Consider the following 15031-nt stretch of genomic DNA (forward strand, 5'->3'; position numbering starts at 1 on the left):
CCAAAGTTGATTTTCCTATAGCAGCACATCCAGAAGGGTTTCGTTCCTCTAATACCATCGGAATGATTAAAGAATAGTGCCTACTCTTTATCCATTTATAGCTGCTTTTAAAGTTGTGGAATGTCCGCAAGAAAGGCTAGTTATAATAAAAGATTTGTCTTTATTATTTGGAAATGGGAAAGCACAAACTCGTCTGTCCTGAAGACTTTCCTGTGGCAGAAAACCTCCTGAATGAATACCAAATGTCTCCTTACACAAAACTTGATCATATCAACAGTTATTCGATCCACATTCACTGGATACAAGCAATCACGTGCTCTGATTGATTGGCTACTCTACTACTAGGATATCAGCTCATATACTGTGAGTAGAGATGATCAGTTAAATTTATATAGCGCCTTTCTCATACCCAAAGTTGCTTTACAGTTATTTGGGGGGGGGAGTCCACCAAAAGGTCAGGATGTAATTCCAATGGCGTAGCTACCACAGTCCTACCAAAAGGTGCACAAAAATGAGTCCCATACCGCCTGCACAGGCGCCGTGATGCCGCCAGGCAACATCGCTCCGAACATCATGCCATGGATCCACAAAGCGAGCACAGAAGCACTGCTACACAGAGCACTGGTATGGTCCAAACCACCCGCACAGCCAACGCAATGCCAGCGGGCAACATCACTCGGAACACCGCGCCAAGCATAGAAGCACCGCCACACAGAGCGCTGGACAACCCCAATGTTAAAAGAGCAGCAAGCTCACTGCAGTCCATAGCAAGGAGCACAGGCATCACCCACGGCAAACCAAGGCCTGGAAAGACCCGACGCCCAAAACTGGGTCCGGAGCTACACCACAACCGGCGGACAAAACACTCAAACATCAAACTACGCAAACACGTATAAAAGAGAAACAAAAGGGAAAATAAAATGAAAAGCTCTGGTGAGAAGCAGCAGCCAGAATGCGCACAGCGTACTCTCAACCAGAAACCGAGAAAACCCTAAAGATGATCACCTTGATCAAGTATTTAAAAGAAACCGAAATGGCTAAAAGAATATCGGTCCCCCCCCCCCGATAGCTCCTGTTCCACACTCCAGCCCAGTCGGTGGCAGTAATGCACCTTTTAAGTTGGTTTGCCAACGGCCAAAAAATACCCTAATGAAGAAGAAAATGGTGGTGTGTTACTGAGCCAACCGAGGACGAAATAAAAACTCTACTCGAAAACAAACCCCCAAAATAAAAAGCAACAAAATATGGAATGAAAATATTTGATTGTAAGAATCCCAAGAATTATCGCATTTTTCACAAATTGCTCGTCATTTCACCGGTTTGTTTACGTTCTAAGCGGAAATTTTGTCGGATGCTTTGTATGAAAGTTTTTATTTATTGAATTTGGAAAAAAAAAAAAACAATAAAAATGCTCCATTTCTCAAAATCCAGTGAATGTGGATAGAATAAAACAGTTATTCCACTCAATCTCGTCCTACGTGGATTATAGACAACTTGGTGCTACGCGCCTTGTCAGCTATCAGCTCATGTACGACTCGATTTCGTGGAATAACTGTTCAATATCCTTTATTTTCTCCGTTCTATAACACACTTTTTAAAATCTGTTTATGAATAGTTTATGTGGTGTATCCATTGTGCAGGTCCTTGTGAATTAGATGTTACTATAGAACAGGGGTTTTCAAAGTGTGGGAGAGTCAGCCCCCCCTCAGAGAGCAAATAAACAACAGCGCCCCCCTTACAATTTTTGTTGTTGCTGTACTTAATGTTCCATTCGTCTTTAAAAAAAAAAATGGTTGTTGTACACATTTTTATTTTTTTTCCTTTACACATTTTAAACATCTGTGCTTTTTGAAAAGTCCTTTTTACACATTTAAAACATATGAGCTTTTTAGAACCTCTTTTTTACACATTTAAAACATCTGTGCTTTTTTTAAACTTTTTTTTACACATTTTAACATCTGTGCTTTTTTAAACCTCTTTTTTTACACATTTTAAACATCTGTGCTTTTTTAAACCTCTTTTTTACACATTTTAAACATCTGTGCTTTTTAAAACCTCTTTTTTACACATTTTAAACATCTGTGCTTTTTTAAACCTCTTTTTTTACACATTTTAAACATCTGTGCTTTTTTTAAACCTCTTTTTTTTACACATTTTAAACATCTGTGCTTTTTTAAACCTCTTTTTTACACATTTTAAACATCTGTGCTTTTTTAAACCTCTTTTTTACACATTTTAAACATCTGTGCTTTTTTAAACCTCTTTTTTACACATTTTAAACATCTGTGCTTTTTTAAACCTCTTTTTTACACATTTTAAACATCTGTGCTTTTTTAAACCTCTTTTTTACACATTTTAAACATCTGTGCTTTTTAAAACCTCTTTTTTACACATTTTAAACATCTGTGCTTTTTTAAACCTCTTTTTTACACATTTTAAACATCTGTGCTTTTTTAAACCTCTTTTTTTACACATTTTAAACATCTGTGCTTTTTTTAAACCTCTTTTTTACACATTTTAAACATCTGTGCTTTTTTAAACCTTTTTTTTACACATTTTAAACATGTGCTTTTTTAAACTTTTTTTTACACATTTTAAACATCTGTGCTTTTTTAAACCTCTTTTTTACACATTTTAAACATCTGTGCTTTTTTAAACCTCTTTTTTACACATTTTAAACATCTGTGCTTTTTTTAAACCTCTTTTTTACACATTTTAAACATCTGTGCGCTTTTTTAAACCTCTTTTTTTACACATTTTAAACATCTGTGCTTTTTTTTAAACCTCTTTTTTTACACATTTTAAACATCTGTGCTTTTTTTAAACCTCTTTTTTTACACATTTTAAACATCTGTGCTTTTTTAAACCTCTTTTTTTTACACATTTTAAACATCTGTGCTTTTTTTTTAAACCTCTTTTTTTACACATTTTAAACATCTGTGCTTTTTTTTAAACCTCTTTTTTTAGATTTTAAACATCTGTGCTTTTTTTAAACCTCTTTTTTTTACACATTTTAAACATGTGCTTTTTAAACTTTTTTTACACATTTTAAACATCTGTGCTTTTTAAAACCCCTTTTTTACACATTTTAAACATCTGCGCTTTTTAAAACCTCTTTTTACACATTTTAAACATCTGTGCTTTTTAAAACATCCTTTTTTTTACACGTTTTGAACATCTCATAGCATTGTTAGCTAGCACCTCTTGGCAGACAACACACTGTGGCAGTGGAGCATCTTCAGATCCAGTCCATGAAAATCCAAACTTTAAATAATCGTGGTCATACTTCCTTCTTTTTTTGCTTGGCCCAGACTCTGTCCCCTCACTCACTGTAGCTTTAAGTACTAAAAATCGATCCATTTTGTCTCTGGCAAAGGCTAGCTGAAGTTCGCTAAATGTCCGCAATAGTAACTTATTCTGGTTTATTTTTCCTCACGTTGCGCCCCCCTGAAGAACTCTGGCGCCCCCTAGGGGAGGCGCGCCCCACACTTTGAAAAGCCCTGCTATAGAACATTAATATAACCTGGAGCGACTGTCAGAGCTGCTGTTCCAGAAAACGAATCAACATCTTGTGACCAGTCAGATGGAGTATTAAACCATAAATAGGATTAAACTCCTTTCTATATATAAACCGAACTTTGGTGATGGTGCCTAATTCATTGAGTTATGAATGATGAGAAGTTTTTGATCTGGAGGCTGACCTTTGATTTGTTGTTGCTCTGTGCACAGTCTGGCTGAACTGGAGAAGGACGTCTACAGTATAAAGAGTGGACTGAAGGCTCTGGAAGCAGTGAGTCTTCTATTATACATTCCTGTGGCTTATTCGGATTTCTGTTATGAACAATGCAGAGGGACTTTACTGGCGTTCTGTCGTAGCAAAATGAAAGTCTCCCAAGCCTTTAAGACTTGACATAATGCTGCCAATTAAAGGAACGGTTCAGAGAAAAATCAAATTGCACAATTTTCCACTTACCCCGAAAGTAATCGATCAGCCAAGAAATATTTCGTATCCAATGTCTGCTTCTTTAGTTTTACACTAGAAATCTATCTCTTTCTGAAAATGCCCCAGTCTTCACAGAAATGTACCTCAATTTTAAATAATTGTTTTGTAAACTATCATGAATAGTAGTGAATGGTAGTGGTGGCTCCAATGGTTAAGCCTTTGGGTTACTGATCAGAAGGTCAGGGGTTCAAGTCCGAGTACTGCCAAGCTGCCACTGTTGGGCCCTTGAGCGAGCTCCTTAACCCTCCCTGCTTCTCTCTGGCTGGTCCTGCGCTCTTCACTTCCTAACAAACTGGGATATGGGAAGAAAAGTATTTCATGGTGCTGTGACGTATATGTGGAAAAATAGAGTAGTTCTTCTTCATGCAAATCTACACATTTAAGTTCAGAGTGGAATTAAATTACATTCTGTATAGCTTTTAGTTTTCAGACACTATACTGGTTTCCTAGGTGGGGCCCGATATTATATATTTGGCATAATGTCATTCAGTTTTATTTGACATGGTTGAAACATTTTACCAATTGTTTAATTAAAGATAAGATTATTTATCTTGGTGTCCTTCAAGGAACAGACACTGAGAGTTTTGTGAACCCTTTAGAATTTTCTATATTTCTGCATAAATATGACCCAAAACATCATCAGATTTTCACACAAGTCCTAAAAGTAGATAAAGAGAACCCAGTTAAACAAATGAGACAAAAATATTATACTTGGTCATTTATTTATTGAGGAAAATGATCCAATATTACATATCTGTGAGTTGCAAAAGTAAGTGAACCTCTAGGATTAGCAGTTAATTTGAAGGTGTAATTAGAGTCCGGTGTTTTCAATCAATGGGATGACAATCAGGTGTGAGTGGGCACCCTGTTTTATTTAAAGAACAGGGATCTATCAAAGTCTGATCTTCACAGTACATGTTTGTGGAAGTGTATCATGGCACGAACAAAGGAGATTTTTGAGAACCTCAGAAAAAGCGTTGTTGATGCTCATCAGGCTGGAAAAGGTTACAAAACCATCTCTAAAGAGTTTGGACTCCACCAATCCACAGTCAGACAGATTGTGTACAAATGGAGGAAATTCAAGACCATTGTTACCCTCCCCAGGAGTGGTCAACCAACAAAGATCACTCCAAGAGCAAGGCGTGTAATAGTCGGCGAGGTCACAAAGGACCCCAGGGTAACTTCTAAGCAACTGAAGGCCTCTCTCACATTGTTACTGTTCATGAGTCCACCATCAGGAGAACACTAAACAACAATGATGTGCATGGCAGGGTTGCAAGGAGAAAGCCACTGCTCTCCAAAAAGAACATTGCTGCTCGTCTGCAGTTTGCTCAAGATCACATGGACAAGCCAGAAGGCTATTGGGAAAATGTTTTGTGGACAGATGAGACCAAAATAGAACTTTTTGGTTGAAATGAGAAGTGTTATGTTTGGAGAAAGGAAAACACTGCGTTCCAGCATAAGAACTTTATCCCATCTGTGAAACATGGTGGTGGTAGTATCATGGTTTGGGCCTGTTTTGCTGCATCTGGGCCAGGACGGCTTGCCATCGTTGATGGAACCATGAATTCTGAATTATACCAGCGAATTCTAAAGGAAAATGTCAGGACATCTGTCCATGAACTGAATCTCGAGAGAAGGTGGGTCATGCAGCAAGACAACGACCCTAAGCACACAAGTCGTTCTACCAAAGAATGGTTAAAGAAGAATAAAGTGAATGTTTTGGAATGGCCAAGTCAAAGTCCTGACCTTAATCCAATCGAAATGTTGTGGAAGGACCTGAAGCGAGCAGTTCATGTGAGGAAACCCACCAACATCCCAGAGTTGAAGCTGTTCTGTACGGAGGAACGGGCTAAAATTCCTCCAAGCCGGTGTGCAGGACTGATCAACAGTTACCGCAAACGTTTAGTTGCAGTTATTGCTGCACAAGGGGGTCACACCAGATACTGAAAGCAAAGGTTCACATACTTTTGCCACTCACAGATATGTCATATTGGATCATTTTCCTCAATAAATAAATGACCAAGTATAATATTTTTGTCTCATTTGTTTAACTGGGTTCTCTTTATCTACTTTTAGGACTTGTGTGAAAATCTGATGATGTTTTAGGTCATATTTATGCAGAACTACAGAAAATTCTAAAGGGTTCACAAACTTTCAAGCACCACTGTATGTCTGTCTATCTCTCTCTAAAATCAATCACACTCCAATACAAAGATAAAGAAGTAAATGGACCTCAAACATGCCTCGGCTGATCAACTCCGTTTACAGGAGAACAGAAACTGCATCATGGTTTTTTTTGTACTTTTAAAACCATCTGAAACTGACTGAAAGCCTGTGATGGTGAAAGCAGTAAAGATTTTGTCTGACGGGCCAGTAGCGCTCTCATTGTACACGTGTATGCAGCTGTCTCTGGTCATGATGACCGTTTCTCCCATTTGTGCAAATGTGTTCCAGCGAGTTAGGAGTCGATCGCTTAATGGACGCATTGTTCAGCTAAGAACTCGGACAAGTCTCGCTCTGCAGCGTGCTGCTTCTCTTCGTTTTTACACAGTTTCAGAATGGAAAGGTGGATCAGCTCGTGGTCTCACTGCTCGAAATGAGAGCAAAGCAATTATCAGTGATGTATGCCTATGGACATATTCAGTAAGCAATTAAGAGAGAGGCATGTAGAGGAACCAGGCCAAGCAAAGCCATGACTCAGAACTGAGAATGTGCATTAATCATGGAAATTGAAAACAGGAACATGTGGATGGTTTAAGAGCATGGCATGAAGATACCACAGTGCGCTCTATTAACAAACGATTAGCAGGAAAGAATAGAAAACTGAAAGGGGAAATATGATCTGTTTTTTGTTTTACTAACTTTTCCTTGTCGTTAACTTGCAGGAGCTGCAGTATCAGCAGAGCCGGCCACGGGACCGAGGGGACAAGTTCATCCCCGTGGTCAGCGACTTCATCACGGTGGCTAGTTTCAGCTTCTCTGAGCTGGAAGATCTGCTGAACGAGGCAAAGGAGAAGGTAAGCTCCAGCTGATTACCTACTCAATCATCATCAGTGAGCAACTTGGATTTTATCTCCGCTGATCTAATGCTTTCGACCTCGGCTTTTCACCGATCTACTTACGGTATCTGCACGCTGATCGTAGAAAACCACGGACTTGTCCTCTCTGCTCCAGGAAACATATTTATCCAGCTTTCATGTAAGCCAGATGCAATTGCACAAAGGAATTTGAAAGGAATCGAGAGCGAGGGCTTGGCATTTACTCCCCTCGTCCCTGATTCTGCAAGTGTTTTCTTTATGCTTGCTTTGAGAGTCATTGTGAAGACGTGAGGTGTTTTCCAACTGCTTTTCTTTCACTGCTTGTGAGAAGAGAGCGAGCTGCAGGATGGACTCTCTCTTTCCGTTCTCCTTCTCACAAGAGACCGTAGTCCTGCCAAGCTTGTGCATGAGCCGTAAAGGGAAGGGAGAGTGTGAGAGACTGAGAGAAGTCTTTGTGCACCCTTCCCGGTGTGGTGTGGTGTGGCGTGATGACTTAAACATCCCGGGGAAGCCTGGTGACTGGGCCCGAGTCCTTCAGAGCATTACTTTTCTTTTCTTTTTTTTTTTTCCCCCTGTGTGCAGAGGCAGAAAGAGAAAGAGCACTCTTGTTTGAAACGTGGCACGAAGACTCAGTCGCCATGCTACGCTGCATCGCTGCGTCTTAAGGGAATAAAAGTATTCTAAAGGCCATCTTTTAATTCACTTTTCTTCTTGCTAACAAAGTGTGATTGGGTCGAGTTGGTCAGCGTAATCTCTCTGCGTGGACTGACCACACGCTGCCAGACTCAGCACTTATCCACATAGCGTCCATTGTGAATCCACCCACCAGTTGCCTAATTATTTATTTAAGGAGCACCGTAAAAATGAAAAGTCTGTTCGGAGCAGCGTCACGGGGGAAAAGGCTGACCCTGAAAGTTGATTTGCAGAAAGGGAACAAAGGCACTGCTGTACTTGTGCAGCTCAATCTGTTCCTTCCAGCTTATCCAGGGGCCAGACTCGCTCTTACTGGTGTTAGTGTCCCCTCAAACCCCCCCCACCGGAAAGGTAAAGCTATATATCATGGAGGGTCCCACTTTAGTGATGAACAAAGGCACGATTCTTTACCTTTTCTCTAAGAGTGTTTGCTTTTGTTGTGCCATACTGCCAGAGGTGGACAAAGTCTCCAACTTCATTACTTCAAACTACAGATCCCGCTGGTTAAATGTGACTCCGATACAAGTGAAAGTTGTCCAGTCAAATTTTTACTCAAGTGAAAGTACTGAAGTACTTGCTTTTAAAAATACTTAAGTATTAAAAGTACATTTTCTGTCAAAGCATTGTTGTATTATTGCCACAACGCTTACAAAACCTAACGCCGCTACCAAAGACAGAAATGTGAATTCACAAAATGAACACATGCTGTGCATCATGGTGGTTTAACGTTAAGCTAGCTAGTCAGTGAAGCTCCACCTGACATGCTAGCAAACTCTTTTCAAACTCGAAATCATATTGGGTAGCTAACGCTACTAGAAAAGAAAGATTTCTACATTGTTGATTTGGCGAGATTATGCTAAAACATATTTCTGAAAGGACTTCAGATAAGTTAACGTTATTCATGTTAGCGTGACTCCATTTTTACATGCTAACTAATAGCGTCCAAGTTAACTAGCTATGAGTTAACGTTAGCCGTGGACAAGGCGATGGCAGCTTGGCGGGCAAATCCATAGAAAGTCATGTGACTAACCAGACTGCATAGCTACGTTTGCAATATTATCGCCAGCTCTGAAAGCACAGACAACTTCGTTGCAAGCTTTCTCTTGGAATAAAACGTTTATATACGTCAATATGCTTCCGTAGGTTGGACGGTGAGTTTTTGTAGGCCGTGATGTGGTTCGCTTTCGGCAAACAAAGCAAACATTTAAAACAAAACGAATCTTTAATCCTTTCAGGAAACTGAAACATGGGTTCTAGGTAAAGCCATGAGTGCGTGCGTTCTCTAGAAGAACCGCCTCTTTTCATTCCGCCATCAACTGATCGTGTTAAATAACGCTGCTGAGAAATCGCTGAACTTGATTTTATCCAGTCTATGGACGTGACGTGACCCGAGTGATTACTGATGGTCTGTCTCAGTATCGCCTGGGGGAAAAATCAATCATGTTTTTGAAAAGAAAACAAAAAAACAGTCACTTTCAAAGCTGCGTCATAATAACAAGTAACGAGGACCTTAACAGAAATGTAGTGGAGTGAAAAGTACGATATTTGTCTTTCAAATGTTAAAAGTTAGTCATAAGTTTCCAAAAAAAAAATACTCAAAGTACAGATACTTAGTGTACTTAAGTACAGTACTCAAGTAAATGTACTTCGTTACTGTCGACCTCTGCATACTGGCATGGCATCAGTCAGTGCGTTTACATGCACATAGAGAAAATCGAATTTCTGCTGTAGCTCGACTGAAATCGAAGTTCTAAATGCCATGGAAACACCTTCGCTCGGCTGAAATCGAACCGAACTGGATTTCTCGTAATCGAGCTACGCGACCTAGATTATGCGATTGTAGCCGAGCTACTTAGTGCATGTAAACCCTACGTTAAAACACCGACATCCATATATTTATATAATAGATATTTTTTACTAAATAAAAACTGTTTTTTTTAACTGTTTGTGTTAAACTGTCTTATCTGATCAAACTTGCCCCAAGAAAACTATCTCCTGATTATTTTCCCCCCCTCTTATTTTCTCAAATTTACCCCCATTCCTTCCATATCTTTATAATGCTCCCCTTCACTGTTTGTTTGTTTGTTTGTTTTTTCCCCTTTCTCCTCGAACGGCTCTTTTACTAGAGCGGCGGCTACAATTCTCGACACCTGAACAATCTTTTGGCCGTTGCAAAAGTAGAAAAGACTTTCAATACGTAAATTGTGCATGAATAATAACTCAAACTTCCACTGGGGAAAAAAAAAGTTGATTCCCGATTACTTAGCGTATCAGATCACGTGACGCTGTTCCACAAACCTTAAACCTTAACGTAGTCGAGCTACTTACTTCAGCACTGCCCCTTCCGGAAGTGACGAGTGACGAGACCACAAGCGGAAAACACAACAGCCTCGGTCGGCATGACAACAGTAGTAGAAACGTGCACTTCTGGAGCAATGAGGAGATAGAGTTCATGCTCATTCAGCTTAAGGAGTTGAATGAATATATATATATATCGATGTTGCTGTCCTCGTCGTCGTTCTTCTTGTGAACACGGAACTGATAACTTTGTTTACACTCTTGAATAGCTCTTCTTCATGACGACAACCGGAAGTGTACCAACACGATGGGGCGTGTAGCGCCACCTGTGGCTCGGGTGCACAATGTACCTCACACAATAGCTCGATTTCCTTGTGTGCATGTAGGATTGGATTTCTCTGGCACCCCTGCTGGGACCCTTAGCTCGATTACCGACAGTAGTTCGATTTGGATGTGCATGTAAACGCGCTGACTGTCTTGATCTTAAATGCACCTTTCCTTTTAAAGCAGGATCGAAGTCTGTGTTTTTCCTTCTGCAGGAAACTGAACCGCTAACTTTCTACTGCATTGCTGTTTCATACCACTGAGCTCCTACTGTATATAAAACCTGAAGAGCTTATCGGCTCGTCAGAGTGAAGCCGTCTTGCCGCCATCTTACGTGTATTTGGCTTTGTGTTAAACTGTCTTATCTGATCAAACTTGCCCCAAGAAAACTATCTCCTGATTATTTTCCCCCCCTCTTATTTTCTCAAATTTACCCCCATTCCTTCCATATCTTTATAATGCTCCCCTTCACTGTTGTTTTTTTTTTTTTTTCCTCGAACGTCTCTTTTACTAGAGCGGCAGCTACAATTCTCGGCACCTGAACAATCTTTTGGCCGTTGCAAAAGTAGAAAAGACTTTCAATACGTAAATTGTGCATGAATAATAACTCAAACTTCCACTGGGGAAAAAAAAAAAGTTGATTCCCGATTACTTAGCGTATCAGATCACGTGACACCGTTCCACAATCATCGACACCTTTGTCCACAGTTATTCAACACCATTCCACAGTTATCGACACCCAGATGATTATTTATTAAAAAAATAATCGGTATGTGGTATTAAGTTGACAAAACAGTTTTTATTTAGTAAAAAATATCTTTTATATAAATATATGAATGTCGGTGGCGGCATGGTGGTGTAGTGGTTAGCGCTGTCGCCTCACAGCAAGAAGGTCCGGGTTCGAGCCCCGTGGCCGGCGAGGGCCTTTCTGTGCGGAGTTTGCATGTTCTCCCCGTGTCCGCGTGGGTTTTCTCCGGGTGCTCCGGTTTCCCCCACAGTCCAAAGACATGCAGGTTAGGTTAACTGGTGACTCTAAATTGAGCGTAGGTGTGAATGTGAGTGTGAATGGTTGTCTGTGTCTATGTGTCAGCCCTGTGATGACCTGGCGACTTGTCCAGGGTGTACCCCGCCTTTCGCCCGTAGTCAGCTGGGATAGGCTCCAGCTTGCCTGCGACCCTGTAGAAGGATAAAGCGGCTACAGATAATGAGATGAGATGAGATATGGATGTCGGTGTTTTTACATAAATGAGGAAGTAATTCTAATGTTTGTAAACAAATGAACTGATAATGTTGAACCTGCGTCAGAAAATCTTTGTTCCACTGAGTATTTTCATAGATCACATTTTGTTAATCATTCGTTGTTGTTGTTGTTTGTATTAATTTCTAGTTTTGTAGTTTACAAAAATGTCAACAGGCAATTGACATTGTAACCACATGAGGTCAAAGGTCGCATGTCGTCATTCCTCGAACCAAAATATAAAATGTCTACTGATATCGTAATATGTGGTAGATATTTACAACAAACTGCAAAAAAAAAAAAAATTTCAGAATGGAAGAGAAAAATCTGAATATTTCAAGAATGTAATTTTTTTTTTTTAATATGTTAGGAATTTAATTCTGGTCTAATTCTATTTATTGCAATTGGATTCCAGATACTCTCTAAACATTCCATTCTGTTATGAATCAGAAAAAAATTAATATAAATCACAGCACTTTTATTTTTTTAAAAATACTTCATCTACTTCAACAATGTTACACAAAGATCGATCCATAACAGTTGTAAATGTCATTTAATCCCACAGGGTGTCAATAATGGTGGACACCAGTGAATGTGATCACTATTATCGACACCTCATGCATGTGACTTCTCAAACGCACGTTTAGATACAAAATGGCGGCTGTCAAATGAAAGAGTAAGAAACAAATTGGTTTCGACGAGACAATCATGAAATATCGGTGAATTTGATCAGTAAAATCATGTCCATGATCTTTCCACCATCCTTACCTGCGATGATAACGTCCGGGTTTTTCTCAAATTGCTGATCGTGCTAAAAAAATTCCATCTCCGGTAACGAGCTGTCATCAGACGACAAGATCAAAGGGTGAGGGCGGGTCTTCTGGTGATTTAATTAACCAATAATAACTGTTGGAACTGAAACGCACCTTTTTATAAAATTGTATTTTATTGGTAAATCTGAAAAGGCGTCTAATTATGGACTGTCTAATTGTAGCTGCCGCTCTACTATAATTATTTTTACGGAGATTTCAGTTTTTCTCGTATACAGTGTCTCTCTTTTTTGTATATTCTTCCTTTCTATTTATTTATTTATGGTGCCAACACAGGCTGTAGAATACTTCCTTTCTATTTAGGACAGTTATTGAAATAGGATGATTTTTTCATGTTATTTGCAATTTTCACGTCATTCTCACAGTCATGTCTTACCAGTATTTACTGGTCACATAATTCACTGTCATTTTTGACACCAACGATTCAGTTTTGATGCCTTTTCTTTTTAAGACCACGCCATGTTTTTAGCAAACGGGGGTGTAACCTTTAACGTGGTCAACAAATGCAATGAGAAATACAACTTTGCAAACAATGTGACAGACAAATGTAACTTTTATCAGAATTACGAATGATGTATGCACTGGAGAATGGTTTCATTCATGCCTATGCAAGATGAGCTTTGTTAACTGCTTGCGGAGTGTGGGTCGGGTCAGGTCGGGTCCAGTCATCTGGTCATCGAAGTGTTTGGCTGGAAAAGGGAAAAAAAATAACAGTGAAAGGGAACGCTATAAAGGTGTGTGGGTAATGTTGAGAAAATAATGAAGGGGGGAGTCAGGGGAGAGTTTTCTTGGGGCAAGTTTGATTGGATACGATGGTTTAAACACACGAGCCAAATACACGCGATGTGAGCGGTAAGATGGCGGCCAGATGGCTTCACTCGTCTCTACAGCAGGGGACAGGCTCTGAGCTCTCCGGGTTTTATATAGAGCTCAGTATTTCATCCAGTCAGGATCCAGAGAACATTGCCAAACTCCCAGTGGGAAGGAAGCCAGCGCGAGTTTGGATAAATGGTGTAAATCTACTGTGGATTTGGGATGCTCTTGGCAATCACAGAAGTCTGACCTTAAAATGGATTTACGCTTTTAGAACAGAAATTGTATCTAAAGGAAGGTCTTATTTTAACTTAACACCATGGTACTCCCAAACCAGCCCCAAAGACCTAAAGAGCAAGGCCTTGTTGGATGTAGACTGGGTCATTTCTTTCTTTTTATAGCCCTTGCAAACAAAGTTTGGGGGGGTTGTCGGGTGTCTATAGGAATCAACCCTGTCCATCCGTCTGTCCATGTGTCTTGTAAGCACAACTCCTCCTAAACAGTTTGTTGGATTTTGATGAAACTTTACACAGTTGGTTGCAGGACACCTGAAGATGTGCATGTAAAAAAAAAAAAAAATCCCGAACGAAGGTCTTAAAGATACTTGTTTTCTTACGTATGTCATTATCTGGTGATGTGGCTGGTGTTCCACTCCATGAAATTGTCCCAAATGGATTTAGTCTATGGTCATGAGCTTTGGGTAATGACAGAAAGAACAAGATCGCGGATACAAGCAGCCGAAATGAGTTTCCTTCGCAGGGTGGCTGGGTGCTCCCTTAGAGATAGGGTGAGAAGCACAGTCACTCGGGAGGAGCTCGGAGTAGAGCCGCTGCTCCTCCACATCGAGAGGAATCAGCTGAGGTGGCTCAGGCATCTTTTTCGGATGCCTCCTGGACGCCTCCCTGGGGAGGTGTTCCAGGCATGTCCCCCCGGGAGGAGGCCCCGGGGAAGACCCAGGACACGCTGGAGGGACTATGTCTCTCGGCTGGCCTGGGAACGCCTCGGTGTTCTTCCCGAGGAGCTGGCCAAGGTGTCTGGGGGAAAGGGAAGTTTGGGCTTCCATGCTTAGACTGCTGCCTCCGCGACCCGGTCCCGGATAAGCGGAAGAAGACGAGACGAGACGGGATTTAGACCCCATATATTATTGAGATGAATGATTAATGGGAATTTGAATCATGGTGTTGCAGAGGTATCATGTTTTAAGTTCACACACAGTTCCAGTTGGCAAATTTTTGGTTTTTTGCAAGCGGGGGGGTATTCTCTAGTGAGTTTACTCAGTTCTAGGTTTTTTTGTTGTTTTTTAAATGGATTTAGTTGTGTAACGAAGAGATTTCTAAGTGCTGTTGAAGCCCAGAATATTCCTTCATCCATTCTTTCTCTCCCTCTCTCTCTCTGGCAGTAATCAGTGGACAGGTGGTAGTGATAAGAGAAGACATATGGTAGTCTAATGAGGCGTAACCTCATCCATCATGCACACAGGAGCAATGAAGCCCTTTCTTGTTAGTATGCACTGTTAACGGTTGGAGTTGAGATTGATATGGCTCACTCGGTGCACAGATAATCAGGCGAATGATGTGGCACTACATCGACAGGGAGGATGCTCTAACCTGGTGCACAATTTTTCACTCCATCCATTTCTACATTGCTGTAACTGTAAAATATCGTAGCCTTGCTTTTTGGAGTTCCAGTGTTGCTCGATTGCACCGAATCAGCCATGACCAGGAAGGGGGTTGTTATTTTTGCTGGGCCAGAGCCACACAATGAATTCTCTCTTGTGCTTGGACCCTAATAT

General features: G+C 40.5%; 1 protein-coding gene across 3 annotated transcripts in view; it reads left to right on the forward strand.

Annotated features, from left to right (window-relative positions):
- The window catches only part of daam2 (dishevelled associated activator of morphogenesis 2), a 300252-nt gene that overhangs the window by 271758 nt on the left and 13463 nt on the right, over positions 1 to 15031 (forward strand). For all 3 annotated transcript variants that reach the window (XM_060934710.1, XM_060934712.1, XM_060934711.1), the window contains 2 exons: positions 3730 to 3790; positions 6892 to 7023. In XM_060934710.1, the coding sequence (XP_060790693.1) occupies positions 3730 to 3790; positions 6892 to 7023 (193 nt within the window). The remainder of the gene's footprint in view (positions 1 to 3729; positions 3791 to 6891; positions 7024 to 15031) is intronic.

Source organism: Neoarius graeffei, chromosome 11, assembly GCF_027579695.1.
Source record: "Neoarius graeffei isolate fNeoGra1 chromosome 11, fNeoGra1.pri, whole genome shotgun sequence".
Classification (NCBI taxonomy): Eukaryota; Metazoa; Chordata; class Actinopteri; order Siluriformes; family Ariidae; genus Neoarius; species Neoarius graeffei.